General features: G+C 44.3%; 3 protein-coding genes and 2 long non-coding RNA genes across 5 annotated transcripts; 2 read left to right on the top strand and 3 right to left on the bottom strand.

Moving 5' to 3' along the window:
• Positions 1 to 8225: 8225 nt before the first annotated feature.
• LOC26532362 (uncharacterized) lies at positions 8226 to 8625 on the bottom strand. Its single transcript, XR_001451134.2, has 2 exons — positions 8574 to 8625; positions 8226 to 8489 (listed from the first exon to the last, which is right to left on the bottom strand). It is a non-coding gene; the product is annotated as an uncharacterized lncRNA (long non-coding RNA).
• A 132-nt stretch (positions 8626 to 8757) lies between these two features.
• On the top strand, positions 8758 to 10289 carry LOC6902874 (lipase 1-like). The gene is made up of 4 exons (XM_002132572.3): positions 8758 to 8958; positions 9027 to 9566; positions 9625 to 9783; positions 9852 to 10289. Exons 1-4 carry the CDS (start codon positions 8791 to 8793, stop codon positions 10227 to 10229), a joined length of 1245 nt encoding a protein of 414 aa, XP_002132608.3. The 5' UTR covers positions 8758 to 8790; the 3' UTR covers positions 10230 to 10289.
• Positions 10290 to 10903: 614 nt separating this feature from the next.
• On the bottom strand, positions 10904 to 11940 carry LOC117184098 (uncharacterized). The gene is made up of 2 exons (XR_004469305.1): positions 11847 to 11940; positions 10904 to 11771 (listed from the first exon to the last, which is right to left on the bottom strand). It is a non-coding gene; the product is annotated as an uncharacterized lncRNA (long non-coding RNA).
• Positions 11941 to 12029: 89 nt separating this feature from the next.
• On the top strand, positions 12030 to 13571 carry LOC26534034 (lipase 1-like). Its single transcript, XM_015180414.2, has 4 exons — positions 12030 to 12231; positions 12300 to 12839; positions 12898 to 13056; positions 13125 to 13571. Exons 1-4 carry the CDS (start codon positions 12064 to 12066, stop codon positions 13500 to 13502), a joined length of 1245 nt encoding a protein of 414 aa, XP_015035900.1. The 5' UTR covers positions 12030 to 12063; the 3' UTR covers positions 13503 to 13571.
• A 122-nt stretch (positions 13572 to 13693) lies between these two features.
• On the bottom strand, positions 13694 to 14932 carry LOC4817441 (inactive hydroxysteroid dehydrogenase-like protein 1). The gene is made up of 3 exons (XM_001356488.4): positions 14535 to 14932; positions 14344 to 14454; positions 13694 to 14285 (listed from the first exon to the last, which is right to left on the bottom strand). The coding sequence occupies exons 1-3, from the start codon at positions 14815 to 14817 to the stop codon at positions 13762 to 13764; spliced, it is 918 nt and encodes a 305-aa protein (XP_001356524.2). The 5' UTR covers positions 14818 to 14932; the 3' UTR covers positions 13694 to 13761.
• Between the last annotated feature and the right edge of the window lie 7280 nt (positions 14933 to 22212).

Here is a 22212-nt window from a genome sequence, read left to right as displayed (position 1 = left end):
CGGAGCGTGGGATGTCTTTTCGTGATCGAGAGAGTCCTACCAGTCGACTCACGATCCTAGGAGAGTTGGTCCTTCCCCGATCTGGCCATATTTGGCTGAGATATAGCCTTTCGAAGAACTGCATATCATTACTCGAAAAATAGTGGTTTTTCCGTACTCTATATCTCGGCTGAACAGCGGCCGATCAGGGCCTGGCATGTCTCTCTGTGATCGGGAGAGTCCTGCCAACCGACTGCCATCGGAAATAAGGACATCCATTTTTTCAGGATTTTCGCAAAAAATCATGATGGTTACATCATTAAATTTGCCAAAAATCGGCCTCATTTTCGAAGTCGACCTTTTGAAGCCGTTCGATAGTCAGGATCCTCACGATCCTAGGAGAGTTGGTCCTTCTCCAATCTGGCCCTATTTGGCTGAGATATAGCCTTTCGTAGAACTGCATATCATTACTCGTAAAATAGTGGTTCTTCCGTACGCTATATCTCGGCTGAACAGCGGCCGATCAGGGCCTAGCATGTCTTTCTGTGATCGGGAGAGTCCTGCCAACCGACTGCCATCGGAAAAAAGGACATCTATTTTTTCAGGATTTTCGCAAAAAATCATGATGGTTACATCATTAAATTTGCCAAAAATCGGCCTCATTTTCGAAGTCGACCTTTTGAAGCCGTTCGATAGTCAGGATCCTCACGATCCTAGGAGAGTTGGTCCTTCTCCAATCTGGCCCTATTTGGCTGAGATATAGCCTTTCGAAGGACTGCATATCATTACTCGAAAAATAGTGGTTTTTCCGTACGCTATATCTCGGCTGAACAGCGGCCGATCGGAGCGTGGGATGTCTTTTCGTGATCGAGAGAGTCCTACCAGTCGACTCACGATCCTAGGAGAGTTGGTCCTTCCCCGATCTGGCCCTATTTGGCTGAGATATAGCCTTTCGAAGAACTGCATATCATTACTGGAAAAATAGTGGTTTTTCCGTACGCTATATCTCGGCTGAACAGCTGCCGATCGGAGCGTGGGATGTCTTTTCGTGATCGAGAGAGTCCTACCAGTCGACTGCCATCGGAAAAAAGGACATCCATTTTTTCAGGATTTTCGCAAAAAATCATGATGGTTACATCATTAAATTTGCCAAAAATCGGCCTCATTTTCGAAGTCGACATTTTGATGCCGATCGACAGTCTGGATCCTCGCAATCCTCGGAGAGTTGGTCCTTCTCCGATCTGGCCCTATTTGGCTGAGATATAGCCTTTCGTAGAACTGCATATCATTACTCGTAAAATAGTGGTTCTTCCGTACGCTATATCTCGGCTGAACAGCGGCCGATCGGAGCGTGGGATGTCTTTTCGTGATCGAGAGAGTCCTACCAGTCGACTCACGATCCTAGGAGAGTTGGTCCTTCCCCAATCTGGCCCTATATGGCTGAGATATAGCCTTTCGAAGAACTGCATATCATTACTCGAAAAATAGTGGTTTTTCCGTACGCTATATCTCGGCTGAACAGCTGCCGATCGGAGCGTGGGAAGTCTTTTCGTGATCGAGAGAGTCCTACCAGTCGACTGCCATCGGAAAAAAGGACATCCATTTTTTCAGGATTTTCGCAAAAAATCATGATGGTTACATCATTAAATTTGCCAAAAATCGGCCTCATTTTCGAAGTCGACATTTTGATGCCGATCGACAGTCTGGATCCTCGCAATCCTCGGAGAGTTGGTCCTTCTCCGATCTGGCCCTATTTGGCTGAGATATAGCCTTTCGTAGAACTGCATATCATTACTCGTAAAATAGTGGTTCTTCCGTACGCTATATCTCGGCTGAACAGCGGCCGATCAGGGCCTAGCATGTCTTTCTGTGATCGGGAGAGTCCTGCCAACCGACTGCCATCGGAAAAAAGGACATCTATTTTTTCAGGATTTTCGCAAAAAATCATGATGGTTACATCATTAAATTTGCCAAAAATCGGCCTCATTTTCGAAGTCGACATTTTGATGCCGTTCGATAGTCAGGATATTCACGATCCTAGGAGAGTGGGACCTTCCCCGATCTGGCATTATTTAGCTGAGATATAGCCTTTCGAAGAACTGCATATCATTACTCGAAAAATAGTGGTTTTTCCACTGCTGTGTCGCTGAGTCGACAAGGTGGCGTCCCATCCTTTGAAGCAGGGACCAGACATCAACGGCGGAATTGTTGGCTCACGGCTGCGTGAAATAGTGTCAACAATCAAACGCTGGGCTACAGCTGTGCGACGCGTAAGTAAATCAGTATATGTATATGTACTTGTGGATATATTTTAAAATATATCTTCCTTCACAGGCGTGAAGTCCCGGAGTCCTATCAAAGTATTCCAGCCAGACAGAATCGTGTCCTAACAGGAGCGAGGCGCACCAATTGCAAGATCAAACATAAGAAGTCATCGTCATCCCTCGACCTGGCCAACGACTACAAGGACTTTGACCATGACAACAAAGGAAAGAGCTAAGCGGGCTACTACTATCTAGATACATATATCTCGTTGTTGTTACGTTTAAGGATATACGCGTCCATGTATTTAGATAGTAGACACAAATGTTTTCCACGTGTTTATTTAGTTATACTAAGCTAAGCTCTAATGAATAAAACCATTGAAAAATCATCCTTGCTGTTTTTTGTATGGAGGAAACTATCCCGATTTCAGAAAGGCGTGGCAAGACCAGATCGGTTCACAATTAGCGGAGAAAATAAACAATTTTTGATTGGGGAAAATGTCCTTGATCCTTGAAAAGGACTCCATCAATTAGGGACATTTTTCGATCGCAGGAAGCCATCGCACGCTCAGATCGGCCCACAAACAGCCGAGAAAACTATGTATGTATGGTTGGGGTTAATGTAGTCCTTACCAAAGGATCGAGGACATTTTTCTGATCACGGGGGACCGTCGCACGTCCCGATCGGGACCTAAATAAGGGAGAAAACAAGATAAATATGTCTGGAGTAAATATCCTTGATCCTTGGTCCTTGATAAGGACTCCATCAATTCAGGGACATTTTTCCGAACACAGGAAGCCGTCGCATGTCCCGATCGGGCCTCAAATAATGGAGAAACAAATCTGGTTTGTAATTCGTTATTTTTAAAAATGTAGTTCAAGAATTCGCCGAAAGCGGCGCCACCGTACAAAAAGGAAAAACTCGCGTCAAATGGTCAAAATCTGGTTGGGATACCAGGCGAACAGAAATCAGCAGCAAGCAACTGTAGGAATTGAAAAAAACGGTGCATACTTTTGGGGGACCATTAATTTTTAAAAAAATTCAGTTACCTTCTGCTGATTTCTGTTCGCCTGGTATCCCATCCAGATTTAGGCCATTTGACGCGAGTTTTTCTCTTTTGTACGGTGGCGCCGCTATCGGCGAATTCTTAAACTACATTTTCAAATAAAACAAATTACAAACCAGATTTGTTTCTCCATTATTTGAGGCCCGATCGGGACATGCGACGGCTTCCTGTGTTCGGAAAAATGTCGCTTATTTGATGGAGTCCTTATCAAGGACCAAGGATCAAGGATATTTACTCCAGACATATTTATCTTGTTTTCTCCCTTATTTAGGTCCCGATCGGGACGTGCGACGGCCCCCCGTAATCAGAAAAATGTCCTTGATCCTTCGGTAAGGACTCCAACAACCCCAACCATACATATATAGTGTTCTCGGCTATTTGTGGGCCGATCTGGGCGTGCGACAGCTTCCTGAGTTTGGAAAAATGTCCTTGACTTAATAAAGTCCTTATCAAGGACCAAGGATAAAGGATATTTTCTCTAGACATATATATCTTGTTTTCTCTTTTATTTGTGGCCCGATCGGGGCGTCCCATAGCCCGCCGTGATCAGAAAAATCTCCTTGATCCTTTCGTAAGGACTCCAACAACCCCAACCATACATACATAGTTTTCTCTGCTATTTGTGAGCCGAATTGGCCTTGCGATGGCTTCCTGCGATCGAAAAAATGTCCCTGATTTAATGGAGTCCTTATCAAGGATCAAGGACAATTTTGCCAATCAATAAGATTTAGTTTTCTTCCCTAAACGTGAACCGATCTGGGCGTGCCACGCCTTTTTGCAATCGGGATAGTTTCCCCCAATCAGAAAACAGCAAGGATAATTTTTCAAAACTTTTATTCATCATAACTTAGCTAAGTATTAATATTTAAACAAGTGGAAAACATTTTTGTCTACTATCTAAATATATGAACGCGTATATCCTTAAACCTAACAACATCACGATATATCTAGAGTGTTCTTCCCTTGGTTGTCCTAGTCAAAGTCCTTGTTACATATATACTGATTTACTTACGCGTCTCAAAGCTATTGCCCAGCGTTTGATTGCTGACATTATTTCCCGCGGGCGTGAGCCAACAACTCCGCCGTCGATGTCTGGTCCGTGTTTCAGTGGATGAGACGGCACCTTGTCGACTCAGCGACACAGCAGTAGAATCATGGTTTTGTGAAAATTGTGGAAAAAAAGACGTCCTTTTTCCCAATGGCAGTCGGTTGGCAGGACTCTCCCGATCACGGAGGGACATGTCACGCCCAGATCGATTGATGTGCACCTGAGATATAGCGTAAAAGAAAAACAGTATTTTAATATTTAACAAATCCAAATCTTCGGAAGGCTATATCTCAGCCAAATAGGACCCGATCGGAGAAGGACCGACACTCCCAGCATCGCGAGAATCCAGACTGTCGAACGGCATCAAAATCTCGACAACGAAAACGAGGCCGATTATTGACAAATTTAATGATGTAACCATCATGATTTTTTGCGAAAATCGGGGAAAAATTGATGTCCTTTTTTCCGGCGGCAGTCGGTTGGCAGGACTTTCCCGATCACGGAGAGACATGCCACGCCCTGATCGGTTGATGTGCAGCTGAAATATAGCGTAAAGAAAACAAACAATATTTTAATATATTACAAATCCAAATCTTCGAAAGGCTATATCTCAGCCAAATAGGACCAGATCGGAGAAGGACCAACTCTCCTAGGATCGTGAGGATCCTGACTATCGAACGGCTTCAAAAGGTCGACTTCGAAAATGAGGCCGATTTTTGGCAAATTTAATGATGTAACCATCATGATTTTTTGCGAAAATCCTGAAAAAATGGATGTCCTTTTTTCCGATGGCAGTCGGTTGGCAGGACTCTCCCGATCACAGAGAGACATGCCAGGCCCTGATCGGCCGCTGTTCAGCCGAGATATAGCGTACGGAAAAATCACTATTTTTCGCGTAATGATATGCAGTTCTTCGAAAGGATATATCTCAGCCAAATAGGGCCAGATCGGAGAAGGACCAACTCTCCTAGGATCGTGAGTCGACTGGTAGGACTCTCTCGATCACGAAAAGACATACCACGCTCCGATCGGCCGCTGTTCAGCCGAGATATAGAGTACGGAAAAACCACTATTTTTCGAATAATGATATGCAGTTCTTTGAAAGGCTATATCTCAGCCAAATAGGGCCAGATCGGAGAAGGACCAACTCTCCTAGGATCGTGAGTATCCTGACTATCGAACGGCATCAAAATGTCGACTTCGAAAATGAGGCCGATTTTTGGCAAATTTAATGATGTAACCATCATGATTTTTTGCGAAAATCCTGAAAAAATGGATGTCCTTTTTTCCGATGGCAGTCGGTTGGCAGGACTCTCCCGATCACAGAGAGATATTCCAGGCCCTGATCGGCCGCTGTTCAGCCGAGATATAGAGTACGGAAAAACCACTATTTTTCGAGTAATGATATGCAGTTCTTCGAAAGGCTATATCTCAGCCAAATAGGGCCAGATCGGAGAAGGACCAACTCTCCTAGGATCGTGAGGATCCTGACTATCGAACGGCTTCAAAAGGTCGACTTCGAAAATGAGGCCGATTTTTGGGAAATTTAATGATGTAACCATCATGATTTTTTGCGAAAATCCTGAAAAAATGGATGTCCTTTTTTCCGATGGCAGTCGGTTGGCAGGACTCTCCCGATCACAGAGAGATATGCCAGGCCCTGATCGGCCGCTGTTCAGCCGAGATATAGAGTACGGAAAAACCACTATTTTTCGAGTAATGATATGCAGTTCTTCGAAAGGCTATATCTCAGCTAAATAATGCCAGATCGGGGAAGGACCAACTCTCCTAGGATCGTGAGGATCCTGACTATCGAACGGCATCAAAAGGTCGACTTCGAAAATGAGGCCGATTTTTGGCAAATTTAATGATGTAACCATCATGATTTTTTGCGAAAATCCTGAAAAAATGGATGTCCTTTTTTCCGATGGCAGTCGACTGGTAGGACTCTCTCGATCACGAAAAGACATCCCACGCTCCGATCGGCAGCTGTTCAGCCGATATATAGCGTACGGAAAAACCACTATTTTTCGAGTAATGATATGCAGTCCTTCGAAAGGCTATATCTCAGCCAAATAGGGCCAGATCGGTGAAGGACCACCTCTCCTAGGATCGTGAGGATCCTGACTATCGAACGAGGAAGATTGACTGTCGAACGGCATCAAAATCTCGACTTCGAAAATTACGCCGAGCTCTAGAGCACATCCCTTGGAGCTCCCGAGAGGACGAGGTTCTACGGCAGAATCATCCGCGCAGGTGGTACCATGGCGTGTACCTAAACAATGCCCAGGCCACAGCTCAGCTCGCGAGACACGAATCATGGCTCGGTGGGAGCACGGCAGCCGAAAGACCAGAAGGGTGAAGCCCCTGGTAAACGCTCGGCGCGTTTCCTATCTATATCGGAATAGACGCAATGAAGCGGAGTAGGGGCTTGTTTTGGCAGAAGCTCGTTATTGAAGAAGTAGCTCCACTGTAAACAGTCTATAAGAAAACATTATACATCAAGTTACCCGACCTACAAGCCTTCACAAAATCTAGACTCTAATAAACCTTTGTGAAACAGTTTCTAGCATTCTACTCTGAAATTTCGAAACGAAACAATCTCAACAATTATCCAACATAATGATGTCCATGGAAATAATCGGTGAGTGTCCGTATTGCAAGCGCGAGGTGAACAAGGACCTGCAACCCGTCAATAAACTCGAGGAGAAGGAGGTCCAGAAGATCAGTTGCATCTTGGAGAACACCAAACAAGGTGACCAGAGCCTTTTGAGTATGGCTGTTCAGGTGAACACTCAATTCAAGGCAGACGCAAGCAAGTGCAAGTGTTTTATTGGATTGGATCTGGCAGAAGATCAGATAGATCGTAAGAAAAATAAAGATGACATTGTGGCCTTGCTGGAGGAGGAGGACCTCTTCATAAAGGACTTCATGGGGAACCACTTAGCTGCGCGCACTATGCGCGGCGGCGTTAACCGACGGATTTACAAATGAGTAGCGTTTGCAGCCTTCGAAAAATTATCAGTTACCAGTTAGAAAGCTACCAGCCACCCAGACTGCAAGTAATGGCCAGCAGCTTCTCCTCAAAAGAGAAAAAACCAAATGAGCAGAAAACAGATGTAAGGCAACGCACAGTTCATCCCAGGTCCGGCCAGCACCGCCGCCGCCACATGTGGATAGCTGCTTGAGGAGCTGCATCTGGAGCTGGATCGGACCAGGCTGTTTATTTGCGATGATATGCGTCGAGCATTTGGGCCAAGCATACACACACACACTCAGTAATATTCCAATTGAATTTCGATCATAACAAAGGTTCATGTAATTCGCTGCTTTTATACATACATAAATATATGTACACAATAGAACAGATATATGTATGTACACCGAAATTCACCATTGCAAATATACTCGTAGTTCAAAGGCCGACCTTTCGAAATCTCCTAATTTTGTTGTAGACCAACCGCATGGCGTTGATACGCATAGCATGACACATTTCCCTCACGTGAAATCCGTTTCGTTCCGGTTTCTACATATACTCCTATTCCAGCTGTAATTTTTCCAGCCTCCGCTCTAGTTTCACCCTCAGTTGTTGACTTTAATTTGATTGAATCAATTTTAATTTAATGCCTGTCAATGATTTCGTCGTGCTAAAATTATATACTGCTAAGCAGATTATATGTTGAGAAATCATATGAAATATATGTGGAAAAATGTTGGTTTTTTGTATAGAACGATGGAACGAATAGTTTGAGATTCATTTCGTTCGGCCAGTGAGGCATCGTTTAGGGGGTCCTTTATGGTGAACATTTCATAAGAAAGTTTTCCAAAATTGTAATGTAAAACTAAAAGTAAAACTATATTGCATTATTATCGTAGAGAGCTCTAGGATGTTTTATATGCGGAAAATTGGGTGCTCAAAATAGTTCGGAATCGAATATGATGGATGGCAGGCTGTTGCAAAACAGTATTGACGACATTGAGGAAAACGAGAATGAAGATAACGCAGTCTTCATCAAGGTCGTCTTCCAGCTGGGATACCCAGGAGCTCTGCACACCGCCGTATTGCATACTGCAATCGAATCAATCGATCCCTCCGACATAATTATGGGGATAGACATGATGGGGGGTCGCCTTTGGTACGTGTGGAGTAAAATAACAAAGGAAAAAATAATAGGACAATATGTAAAGAGAGCAAACAATAAAATATAAATCTACTTAGCATTGGGACAACTAATGTAAATAGGAACAAGGAAATAGAAAAGCTTCCGTAACTATTAATAACGATAAGAACGACGTAACCCCCCATTTGTAAAGCCGATTTTCACGGCTTTCTCCATTTCACACTATTATCCGTCTCGATACGCCACATAATCAATGGGTCCTATATAAGGCAGATCTCCCAGCCACCTATGTAGACCACCCCAGTCCCAGGATGCGGATCGCTTACTGTAATGTGCTGCCGGCACTTTTAATCCTCCAAGTCACCTTCATCCTCGTGAAATGCACCGATATCTCTGCCAACCTCAACATCAACCTTGACTTCTCGCTCCAAAAGTTCTTCACGCAGGCCGACATTGAAATCGACGCGAAACTGAAGACGGTAAGTCGTTTACAAGAACATCCTTACATAAGGACATTTTAAACTGGAACACTGACTATTTCCCACAGGTTGAGCTTATCAAGAAGTATAAATATCCGGTAGAGACCCATTTCGTGATCACCAAAGATGGCTACAAGCTCTGTATGCACCGCATGCCGCGACCGGGTGCTCAGCCCGTTTTATTAGTCCATGGTCTCATGTCCAGCTCAGCTTCCTGGGTAATCATGGGCCCGACAAATGGACTAGCCTACATACTGTTCCAGAAGGGCTACGATGTCTGGATGCTGAACACACGCGGCAATATCTACTCCAAGGAGCACACGAAAAAGGGTATTAGTGATCAGGACTTCTACGACTTCTCCTTCCACGAAATCGGTACCATTGATCTTCCATCGGCCATCGACTTGGTTCTGGAGAAAACGAAGTTCCAGCAAATTCAGTACATTGGGCACTCCCAGGGCTCAACAGCATTCTTTGTTATGTGCAGCGAACTCCCCGAGTACTCTGTCAAAGTGAAGATCATGCAGGCTCTCTCCCCGACGACGTTCATGGAGAAGACTCGCAGTGCTGTGCTCAAGTTCATGAGCTTTTTCAAGGGAGCCCTATCGGTGAGTCGGAGCTGCATTTTTTGACTCACTGGTCATAACTTTCAGGGCACACTTACAGACGCTACTTGCAAAACTAGGGGGCCACGTTATCTCCGCTACCTCAGAGCTCATCCAGAAGTTCCAGCACCTCATCTGCCCGGCCTCCGAGCTCACAAGTAAAATTTGCGGAACTTTTGACTTTGTCTTATGCGGCTTCAATTGGAATACTTTCAATCGGGTACTAATCGGGGCCTTGGGGGGCCAAGAACAGACTTGGATCCCTTTTAAACTGCTTTGTCTTTGTAGACTCTGACTCCCATCGTCATCGGTCACGTTTCCCAGGGTGCCTCCACCATGCAGATACACCACTACGCCCAGCTGCACAAGGAGCTCCACTTCCGCCGCTTTGACCACGGTCCTACTAAGAACCTCATTCGCTACAAATCCTTGAAGCCACCATCTTACAATCTGTCGCAGACGCAGTGCAAGGTGGTCCTGCACCATGGGGGCAACGATTGGCTGGCCTCTGGCTCGGACGTCATCAACTTGCAGAAGCGTTTGCCTAACTGCATTGAAAGTCGGAAGGTCGAACTCGAGAGCTTCACGCACTACGACTTCATGATATCAAAGGATGTGACGTCGTTGGTCTACAATCGCGTTATAGATCTGGTTGTAACGAACTAGAAAGATTTTTTCGGAGATACGCATGATAGTTGAATAAAAAATGCAGTCATGACGATGTGAGTCGCGACATTTCTTATTTTACCCGGTAAACAGATTTTATATCTATCTATGCATATGTAGGCTAGGTATTTCCGTTTGCGATATCTAGACAACTGAAAAAATGAGAGATGAAACCAATCTTGGATAATACATATAATTTCAATATTCCATCAATTATTAGCATAACTGTTTCCAGCGGTAAACGCCAGAACGACATTAGCGCGCTGTTCCCGTGTGGGTTGTGTGGGATTTTACATTACTGTTAGGTATAAGGCGACTAACGACTATTTTGAATTGAATCCTAACCGATAACAGTTGTAATACGTTAGCCAGCACTGGAGAGCAAAAGAAATGTAAGCTGGAGAAATGATTTTACATCCAAAGAAAGAAGAGAATGAAAAAACACAGTTATGTTCAGAAATCTCATGTAAAAGACATCATAATTATTGAAAGAGCTCGTTACTTTTACGTGGATTCTACAGCGACACCTATTGTTATTTACATGCAGTCTCCTCACATATCTATCGATACTCATCGTTAAGAGAAAACGGATGTTATTATTTGACAAAAGCGCGCCACATTTAAAACCACTTTTATATGATATTTTCGCGAAAGAAAATGTATCTACAACTATATATATTATCAATAATATATGTATTTATCAACATTATGATGGTGAACAGATTGTGGGGCAGGATTTAAAGTGGATTTGCTACTTCAGGCTTTTACACAGCTTGAGAGCAAAGAAACGACGAATCCGCCAGGTAACAGCCAGCATCACAGCAGTCTGGACATGATGCCAAAAGTAACCAGGTGTCTCATCCACACCATCTGATAGACTTCCGCCGAGGGTCTATGGGCAGGGTCTGGATTTAAATGGAATACATTAGCAGAGGTCCAAGCAATCAAAAGGTGTACGACTTGTTGTTAATTGTGCGAGCGGCGTATAATTGTATTACGATTTTTGTGGAATTCCTAATCGTTTGGGAGATTCTTCGGGTCTGGTAATCGGCAAATTATAGAAAGATACGTCTTTTGTTGGGTTGTGGGTGTAGCGGAGAGTGTTTTAACATGTGTTGGTGGTTCAGGTGCATTGCGCTTGAAATTTTTTGGGCAAGGTCAGGTGTTTTAGGAGGGTAATCAAGGAGGTGGAGAAATCAAGGGTTCAAGCAGGCGAGACTTTTTCTAGAGGGATTACTTAGATCAAAGCGATTGTTTTGGTCAGAATAATTGGCAGCTGTGTTAATATGTAAATGAAATTGGAACTAAATTGAATTGGTTTGCAGTAGAATTCAGGAATAGTTGAGCTGAAAGCTGACGATATGACGATCGTAGAAATGAAATCCCGAATACAACTTTAACACTCAGTTTCCAGTCTGGTCATTCAAATTCTAATCCTGCTACTCCACCCCTAGGTGACATCATTTCTATGTTAGCCCTTTGTTCATCTTCGAAACATCCCACACACACATCACAATTACAGCCTACCGTCGCCTTTGGTACCTGTGGAGTAAAATAACAATGGAAAAAATAATAGGACAATATGTAAAGAGAGTAAACAATAAAATATAAATCTACCTAGCCTTGGGACAACTAATGTAAATAGGAACAAGGAAATAGAAAAGCTTCCGTAACCATTAATAACGATAAGAACGACGTAACCCCTCATTTGTACCGCCGATTTTCACGGCTTTCTCCATTTCACACTATTATCCGTCTCGATACGCCACATAATCAATGGGTCCTATATAAGGCAGATCTCCCAGCCACCTATGTAGACCACCCCAGTCCCAGGATGCGGATCGCTTACTGTAATGTGCTGCCGGCACTTTTAATCCTCCAAGTCACCTTCATCCTCGTGAAATGCACCGATATCTCTGCCAACCTCAACATCAACCTTGACTTCTCGCTCCAAAAGTTCTTCACGCAGGCCGACATTGAAATCGACGCGAAACTGAAGACGGTAAGTCGTTTACAAGAACATCCTTACATAAGGACATTTTAAACTGGAACACTGACTATTTCCCACAGGTTGAGCTTATCAAGAAGTATAAATATCCGGTAGAGACCCATTTTGTGATCACCAAAGATGGCTACAAGCTCTGTATGCACCGCATGCCGCGACCGGGTGCTCAGCCCGTTTTATTAGTCCATGGTCTCATGTCCAGCTCAGCTTCCTGGGTAATCATGGGCCCGACAAATGGACTAGCCTACATACTGTTCCAGAAGGGCTACGATGTCTGGATGCTGAACACACGCGGCAATATCTACTCCAAGGAGCACACAAAAAGGGGTATTAGTGATAAGGACTTCTACGACTTCTCCTTCCACGAAATCGGTACCATTGATCTTCCATCGGCCATCGACTTGGTTCTGGAGAAAACGAAGTTCCAGCAAATTCAGTACATTGGGCACTCCCAGGGCTCAACAGCATTCTTTGTTATGTGCAGCGAACACCCCGAGTACTCTGTCAAAGTGAAGATCATGCAGGCTCTCTCCCCGACGACGTTCATGGAGAAGACTCGCAGTGCTGTGCTCAAGTTCATGAGCTTTTTCAAGGGAGCCCTATCGGTGAGTCGGAGCTGCATTTTTTGACTCACTGTTCATAACTTTCAGGGCACACTTACAGACGTTACTTGTAAAACTAGGGGGCTACATTATCTCCGCTACCTCAGAGCTCATCCAGAAGTTCCGGCACCACATCTGCCCGGCCTCCGAGCTCACAAGTCAAATTTGCGGAACTTTTGACTTTGTCTTATGCGGCTTCAATTGGAATACTTTCAATCGGGTACTAATCGGGGCCTTGGGGGGCCAAGAACAGACTTGGATCCCTTTTAAACTGCTTTGTCTTTGTAGACTCTGACTCCCATCGTCATCGGTCACGTTTCCCAGGGTGCCTCCACCATGCAGATACACCACTACGCCCAGCTGCACAAGGAGCTCCACTTCCGCCGCTTTGACCACGGTCCTACTAAGAACCTCATTCGCTACAAATCCTTGAAGCCACCATCCTACAATCTGTCGCAGACGCAGTGCAAGGTGGTCCTGCACCATGGGGGCAACGATTGGCTGGCCTCTGGCTCGGACGTCATCAACTTGCAGAAGCGTTTGCCCAACTGCATTGAAAGTCGGAAGGTAGAACTCGAGAGCTTCACGCACTTCGACTTCATCATATCAAAGGATGTGGCGTCGCTGGTCTACAATCGCGTTATAGATCTGGTTGTAACGAACTAGAAAGATTTTGTGGGAGATACACATGATTTTTTGGGATAGTTGAATAAAAAATGCAGTCATGACGATGTATGTCGCGACACTTCTTATTTTACCCGGTACACAGATTTTATATCTATCTATCTATGCATATGTAGGCTAGGTATTTCCGTTTTCGATCTCTAGACAACTGCAAAAACGAGAGATGAAACCAATCCTTGGATAGTATTTATCAACATTATGATGGTGAATAGATTGTGGGGCAGGACTTAAAGTGGATTTGCTACTTCAGGCTTTTAAACAGCTTGAGAGCAAAGAAACGACGAATCCGCCAGGTGACGGCCAGCATCACAGCAGTCTGGACATGATGCCAAAGGTAACCAGGTGTCTCATCCACACCATCTCGCAGCTGATTGACGGCACTGCGTGCATAGACTTCCGCCGAGGGTATGAAGAGGCCCCCCTTCATGATGGCGCGCGAATAGGAGTTGATTTTGGTGACGACAAAGTCGGGAGACAGCAGCTGGACATGGATGTCATATGGGGCGGCCTCGCACTGCAGGGCCAGCGTGAAGCTGCGGTTATACGCCTTGGAAGCGGCATAGTAGGCCCCATAGGGAAGCGGTTGGAGTTCTGTTCCCGAACTGACATTTACGATGGCTCCCTTAATCTGTTCGGCCTTCATGCGCTGAAAGAAGTGACGCGACAGCTGCGAAACGGCCATTATATTGGTCTCTATTATATTCTGGGTCGACTCCTGGCTCCATTTATGGATAGCTGCAGGTGTTCCGACTCCCACATTGTTGACTGTCGGAGAAGACACACATTAAAGTCTGATGTATGTGGTGTGTGCATTGTTTCTTACCTAGAATGGCAATAGGTAGATTTGCCAATTCCTTTTCTATATGCGGATAGACCTCCGCACCCTTGGTAAAGTCCGCTATCACTATTTTGGTCTGCACCTTGGACTCGCTTTCTGTGGATAATGTTTTGAGGAGTCATAGTGGTATTGATTAATTCGTACAAAATTGCATGAACTCCAAATATCATACTCACCAATTTCTTTAACAACTGCCTGAAGCTTCTCCTGATTCCTTGCGATTAGAACCACATTGATTCCCTGTCGTGCCAGCTCCTTTGCGTATTCCTTGCCAATGCCATCGCTGCTTCCCGTGATGGCAGCCCATTCGCCAAACCGTTCTTTGAGAGAAGGTCGATCCTTCTCGTCGGTGCACCATCGAACCTTGATCAGTCTGAACGGCGTTCTCAACTGCTCGTATAGATAACAAGCCAGTGCGTAGAAACCCACAAAACTTAGGAACGTAGATAAGGCGAACATTTTGATTTTCGTCTATTGATTATATTCTCGGGGCCCCCTCGATCGGGTTGTGTGCGATACGCTCGATTCGACTCTCTACAACGCACTGGTAGCGGTGCTATTTCGACACCCGACCAAGGCAGGGGCTGAATTTAAATGGAATACATTAGCGGAGGTCCCAAGCAATAAAAAGGTGTACGACTTGTTGTTAATTGTGCGAGCGGGGTATGTTTGTATTACGATTTTTATGGAATTCCTAATCGTTCGGGGACTCTTCGGGCCTGGTAATCGGCAAATTATAGAAAGATACGTCTTTTGTTGGGTTGTGGGTGTAGCGGAGAGTGCGTTAAGGTGTGTGGGTGGTTCAGGTGAATTGCGCTTGAAATTTTTTGGGCAAGGTCAGGTGTTTCAGGAGGGGTTAGCCTCCTGGGAAGTCCAGGGTTCAAGCAGGTTGGTTTGCAGTAGAATTCAGGAATAGTAGAGCTGAAAGCTGACGATATGACGATCATAGAAAGGAAATCCCGAATACAACTCCAACACTTAGCTTCTAGTCAGGTCATTCAACTTCTAATCCTGCTACTCCTCCCCTAGATGACATCATTTCTCTGTTAGACCTTTGTTCATCTTCGAAGCAACCCAAAAATGCACTCCACACACACATCACAATTACCGCCTGCCGCCAGAGCGACGAATACTTAGCATCGGCATTCATAAATTAGGGAGAGAGCCCAGAAATGGTATTTTACAAAACGCTAAGTACACACACGCCCCCAAACCAGGAGCCATTACCCCAAACCAGTCAGGGACTAGGACTAGGATTCAGGACACGGACCCGGACTAAGGGTAAGGAAATCAGGAAACGGAAATTGCGATGCGAAGCTGTGAATCGAACTGCGGAACAAGAGCCACGACATGGGTTATACATATATCAGGCAAGCATGTGTCGACACCCTGTATGTGGGGATGGGACTCGGATGGTTGAGATTTTTGTCTGGTGACTGCAAATCCATTTTGAAAAATATATATTCTGCCATTTTTCCTCGTTTTTGGCCGGCGCAAAAACCGCATTTATTCAAGTGTCAAATAAATTCATAGTTTTTCGGTTCCCGAAAACTGGAGCGGGGTGTGCATAGGGAGGAGAGGGCGGTGCAAGGCGAGGGCGTCGACTGTTGGCGTCGGCCAACTAATTAAGTCAAATGGGGCCGTGCCAGAGGCAAAAAGCCCCAAAACCGCCAAAAACTCATTCGAACTTAATGGCAGCCGGAAAGTATACAGCGATTTTTCGGGCACCCCGGCTCCAGAAAATATGCAGCTATTTTAGAAAATTAATGTGTGTGATGTGTCTCAGTGTATGTGTGCAACTGTGCAAGTGAGAGGGAACTTATGCTAATCACATTTAATTGCTTTTTAAGCGCACTTTCTGGCAGTTTAACTAATTAATGTGACTCATACGCACTGTGATCCGTAAGGGCATAAACTCATTCCAACTTAATGGCAGAAGGAAAAAATGCAACGATTTTTCGGGCGCAGCGGGCCAAAATAAGCCTCAACATATGCCCAGGGCAGTGAAGTTTTGGGGGTATCGAAACTGTAATAAGACGAGAGGTAATGTAATAATGACATTAATGAAAAGTCTGATAAGCAAGTTTACTTACTTGACCCGCGAGTGCAGTCAAGAGCTTAAATAAATAGCCAAGAGTTCCAAAAATATTGCACACGAATGGCGCCAGCTCGTCCAGCAACAGCCTCTCAACGGCACATATACAAACATACATATATGTACATATGCCAAGATAAGAGCCTTGAGGAGTAGTGGGTGTCTGTGTTGGGTGTGGGTGTGGGCGCAGTCATTGTCAAAAAGTCAAACAATTTGAATTATTCTCTGCAATTTGTACATCCGTTTTGACTTGGCCCAAAACAGTGGTCTTCTTTCTCCAGCTCTTCGTCATCTGCTTCTGCACTTGGCTCTGAGTCCTTGTTGGCTTTTTATATATGAGGGAAATTATTGTTTGCTTTGTTTTCCGAGTGCCGTTGGCAATTGTCTTGGTTTTTATATGTTTTACGATTACTATATGAGCATTCACATGTAATGTTCATTTTTATAAAATTTTATTGTGGTTATTATTGCATTTGGGGAGCCAAAGGAAATGACTTGTGAAAAGTGTTCTTATAAACAGATTCCCTGCAATTGCCAAATCTAGAAAATCCAAGAGCTCTGTGTATTCGACGATATCATACCCGCTGCTCAGATAATAACCATAGCACAGTTGGTCTCAAACACACAATATACTCCTTGATTTGTGTACTAAACCTCAGATTTCATCCTTCCCAAGGTGTTATCTATACACAATCTATAATTATGATCTCAGCTGAGATCACAAAGATCTCTAGAAAATTTGTTTTTATTTCCCAATTTGGTAGTCGTTTACTTAGTCGGACAACTTCTGAAGAAACTGCTTTGAAGAGAGCACGCTTTCGTATACATTCACCATTTCTTTACTCCTTAATACCCCCACTCTTCTATCTACTCGTAATTCCCCCAATTAATTGCCATAGCATTCATTTGTAACGCTCTCTAATCTCTGACATATCGTTAAAGCGCATTGCTGGCATCGCGAACTGCCGACTGTTGACTAGCAGGATGCTTAAGGATGTTTATGCCAGGCACTGAATTTTAAGTAGCTCCCAAGGAGGCTGGGCTTGTCGCAACCAGGAAAAAAACTCCGGCGAAAAAAGAGTTGTCAAGTGAATTCGTGACAGGCAAGACAGAAAGAAACGGCCAGGCGGAGGCGGAGGTCCTTTCCAGGCCCGGATTCGCCCCTTAAATGGCGCATGAAAATTAGCAAGTTGTCTGTCTGTCTGTGGTCTGCCATTATGCGGCACACTTTGAATGGCATTCCCAGTTTTTTGATGCCTGGATTTCACGCTTTGCTAATGGTGGGATTGCTCTCCTTCCCTTTCTTGAATGGTTAGATTCCTTTCCTCTTTTGATTGTTGGAAATTCGGGGCTAAAAGGATTAAGCGGTTTTTTAGTCAACAGTTAATTAGCAGTTTGTTGTTATCGCAATGGTCTGTTGGTCTGTTTGTTTGGCAGAGACAACTTTTGGCCATAAAAGTGCAATCAGCGGTTAAGTTATGTCCAGGAGGAGGGCAACACATGTCCGGACGCCACCTGTTAGTCGCCCTGCAGGCACAATAATGCCCATAAAAAATGACTAACGATTAAGCCAGAAAGGAGAGCACGACTAGACCCGGCCAGGACCCGCAGCAGACGGCAAGTGTCGTTTTGAAAAATTCAAATCTCGTTGCCAATAAAAGCCAATAAAACTCGTAAAATAACTCAAACAAAAAATGTTCGCGGAGCGCGGGAGCCCTGATACTCTGCTCTCTTCGTTCAAGTGTTTTGTGTCGCAATGTTGCGGTGGCCATTACATTCGGGAGGAAATGCTTTTGGGGGACTTCCGATGTCTGCGGGTTAAAGTTCATCTGCAGAGTTTGCCATTTCCCTGCCACTGCATTCGGACAGTTTTCCAGCTGCACTTCAGGCACACCACGACACACGAACACGTACATATATATTTATAGCCCAGTCAGCAAAGGGGAAGAGAGATTCAGAGGCGACTCACGGCCCAAAATAGCTTTGCAATTGGATGTGGCATGGCGTCTACACCTGTTGGGAATATGTCGTCAGCAAATGTTGACTGGCGGCGTCTTTTGTCATTAGAAAATGTACGAAATTTTATGCGGATGCTCTAAATGTACTTAAAGCTATTCTGATTAAACAAATTGTCATTTTCTGTAGCAGCAGCTAACAGAAAAGAAGCAAATTCGTAGACATATTCATTAACATTTTAACATTATTTATTATCTTTCGATAATGAAGTCACTGCATCGCATAGAAGGAGGCCAGGCGAAATATTAATTTGGTAGGCATCGTTGCAGAACTTTGGTATTACTTGTATATCTTTGATGAACTTACATATGTATTCAATAAAGACTGCAATATCTGGTACCCGAAAAACGTTTCTCTACATTCGAAGCATTTGGCAGAAATTCTTTCCAAAATGAAGACATGCATAAATGAAGATACCTTGCATTTAGATTAACTAAAAATGGAACAAGATCGGTCGTCATCTCCCTTAGCTTTTAACACCAGCTTTCCACAATTCGAACAGGATTTGCATCAATCAAGTGGTGTGATTGCTGTTTGCCAGGTGGGGCACAAATCAAGGTATTGGCAACAGTTAAACTTTCACAACATGTGCGTTGTGCCCTGGTTTCACAGAATAACTATCCATCCATTTATATCTACATCTACATCTATCGCCACAAGAAAATCAAAGAAAACCCAAAAGCAGGCGCAGTCCAATCGCAGCTACCGTTGAATGCAAATGAAAAATGTTTTCGCTTGTTTCCCCTGTGTGTTCACCGCAACGCGAAAACGCATTTTGAATGCAGACGAGACGACTGACCGACAGTCAACAAAGCACAAGTAAATTAATTTAATATGCGGATAGTGTCTGCCGCCTAAGTCGAGGTTTTTCTAGTCGCTGGCTAAGGAGAGACATTCCCCCTGACGCACTGGCCGATATTTGAATTGCATTTAGTTCTGGGGAGCAGACATTTTCCTGGCGCTATCGCGATGCCAAATACGCGGCCAGGCAAAAAATCGCCAGCCCTCGCTAGCCCTCCAATCCTGACAGCCAGCGACAAAACCAAATAAATATAAAACTACAGAAAAAAAGGATAAAATAATACAATGTTCGGGACGAAGCGAAGGAATATTCAAACGTTTTCGCATCCTGTCAGAGGATGCCATGCCAGCGAGCGGCAAAAACAATTTCGTACATTTAAATGCCAGAATACACATATACATAGATTGGGCGGGGAGGGGAGGCCTGGGCTTGGGCCTGGGCCACAGCTCGAAGAGACAGCATTACCCATACCATAAATGGTTCTTTGCCCAAAAGAAAAATATTGTCTAAAGCGAAATGTGTCTTTGTTTTGCACTTCTGGCCAAGCGTGGCGAACAAAACACATAAATCTCGGCATATGTGCATTAAATTGCTCGCACAAATCCTCTAAAGTATTTCTAAAACATACTTTAATTGCCACTTTAGTTTTTCAATTGTTTTACTATTGGCCACCCACCAGAGTTCTGCCTGCCCTCCGGTTCGGTTTCGGTTCATTCACACCTCCATGAATGGCTGCCTCTGGTCGGCCTGCTCCTGTTCTTCGACAAAACTTAATGACCTGAAAACTTTTCGATAATGTGGGTGACTCTCTCTTCATTGTGTGTCTGCCTTCTGCGGGCTTAGGAAATTATCAACTCGACGCCTTCACCGAAAAAACACCCAGAACGGGAGAAATGTGTGGAAGGTAATTTCCAGGAAAACGATTAGAAATTCCTGCTCGGCATTAAACACAAAGAAAAAAGCCAAGGGTTTTTGGGTTTAAACGGTTGACAAAAAAGGAGTGAAAGATAAGGCTGACAGACAAACATATTAGGGCTAAGAGTGAAGCTTGCCAGGATTAAATGTGGCCAAAATATATGCAGGTTGAGTAGATATTTTCCATTTCTAAGTGTTTTAAGAATGGATGAAAGAACCTTTAACGAAATTTTTAATATTTAATTATTCCTGTTCTATCTTTTTTCAATATATTCAAACCCAAACTATTAAATGTTGCTATTGAATCGGTTACTTTTTGGTTACTTTCCCTTTAGCCTCACACACTTATGGCGGTTTGGTTGCTATTTGCCACAATAAAAATACAAACTGCGGTTTCCCTGCCAAGGCGAGTCAACCCCTTGCCCGTGTCAGCGCAATGCAGACCACCCTAGCCAACCCTCTACTCTTCTGTTCTGTCCAGCAATTTGGCAAAAACCAAGTAAAGGCCACGTGACTAACATAACCAAATACAGTTATAGCCATCGGAGTCGTTGGGCAAGTGCTCGACAAAAATGTTTTGTTTGGCAAAAATCAAGATGTGTGGCTTTTTGTCCTCACGCTTTTTGTGGCCCTCCTCAGGCTCTGTTGAAGAACTGTTGGCAACATGGGGGATCCTGGCAGGGTGGTAGTGGTAGTACTGCCCTCGTACTCGTATGTTTATCTTTGGCCTGGCCTTTGTCTAGCTGAAGTGGTGCAGGAATGCCAGGGGAGTGGAAAGTGGTGGCTCGTTGGAGGCTGGGCCTTGTTGTCCTTTGGCGCTGTTTGGGCAATAAATAAACGTTTAGTTGGGTAGCGGAAACAGGGCGACAGCAACAGCAGTTTCACCCCCTGGTGAGGTGGCTAAGACCCGGCAGTTGCAGTTGCAGAGGATGGGCCGGGACGGGGGTTTGGAGAGAGCTAGCGTGTTTTTGCCGCTGGCAGCACGTGCTGCTGTGGTCAACGTGTGGCTCGCATGGTTGTCACAGTTTTTGTTGCTGTTCTCCGGCTCGCTCGGCGGTTAACTAACTCGGGTCCGACCTTCGATCCGTGTTGGGGTACGACGCGCCCCCCGTTAATAGCAGCGTAATCGGTGCTCAATTAACACGGTCCGGTATCCTCCTCTAGGGCTGCCTACTTTACACTGTAAGAAAAGAAAGTTACCGTTTGAATTGCATGTCGAATTTTGTGTATTATCAATTTTCAATTTGAAATGATTGTCTTTGACTGTCGCCCCCGTTGTGATGTTAATAAGCTATTACTCACGGAAAAAGCTATATTCCTAACAGTACCAGATTTAAATTGGTTTCTTTAAGTGCATGCACAACATTGTGGCCTTTATTTAACATGCATTTATTAGGAATTTATTAGCACTGGTTACATTTTTACATCGGAAATTTTTGCACTTGCATACAATTTTTACACTGGCGCCACTCTTTTCATAACTCAGACAAAGTATCCACTCAGGATGAGTGGAGCAGGGCAGAGCGTGTTATATGTGGGGACAGAATGTAGTGGGTTCTGGAGGGTTCCACTTATTCTGATTGGCATCGATATGCTCCGTGAAGATGTCCTTGCATCTGCTAAAACCTGTTGACCATTTGCATTCATTTAGCTCGAGCAGCTCCCCAAGGGCCTGGAGCAGACCCCACCTCTTGAGTCGTTTGCAGAAAGACACCCTTTCAGCCCTTCTGCTTTTGTAGTTTTTGCACTTTTTACTGCCTCATTTAAATTCTAATTTTATGACTCCGTTTATGCGTTTGTCGAAAGGCAAACCCATCTATTTATATATCTTCTTTGAGATCTGCTTGTTCCTTTTCTTTTTCCTATTGCATATGCATTTATAGTCGTACTTGTAATTTTGGTCGGGAAATTGATTGTTGCACAGATTGCCATCGGGGATACCTTGAGGGAATCGGGTTCTGTCGAGGAACACGAGAGAAGCAGAAATAATATTATAATAAGAAAATTTCTTAGATAGTGTAGATTA

Source organism: Drosophila pseudoobscura, chromosome 4 (genome assembly GCF_009870125.1).
Source record: "Drosophila pseudoobscura strain MV-25-SWS-2005 chromosome 4, UCI_Dpse_MV25, whole genome shotgun sequence".
In the NCBI taxonomy this organism is placed as follows: Eukaryota; Metazoa; Arthropoda; class Insecta; order Diptera; family Drosophilidae; genus Drosophila; species Drosophila pseudoobscura.
This window is presented reverse-complemented; position numbering and strand designations above follow the sequence as displayed.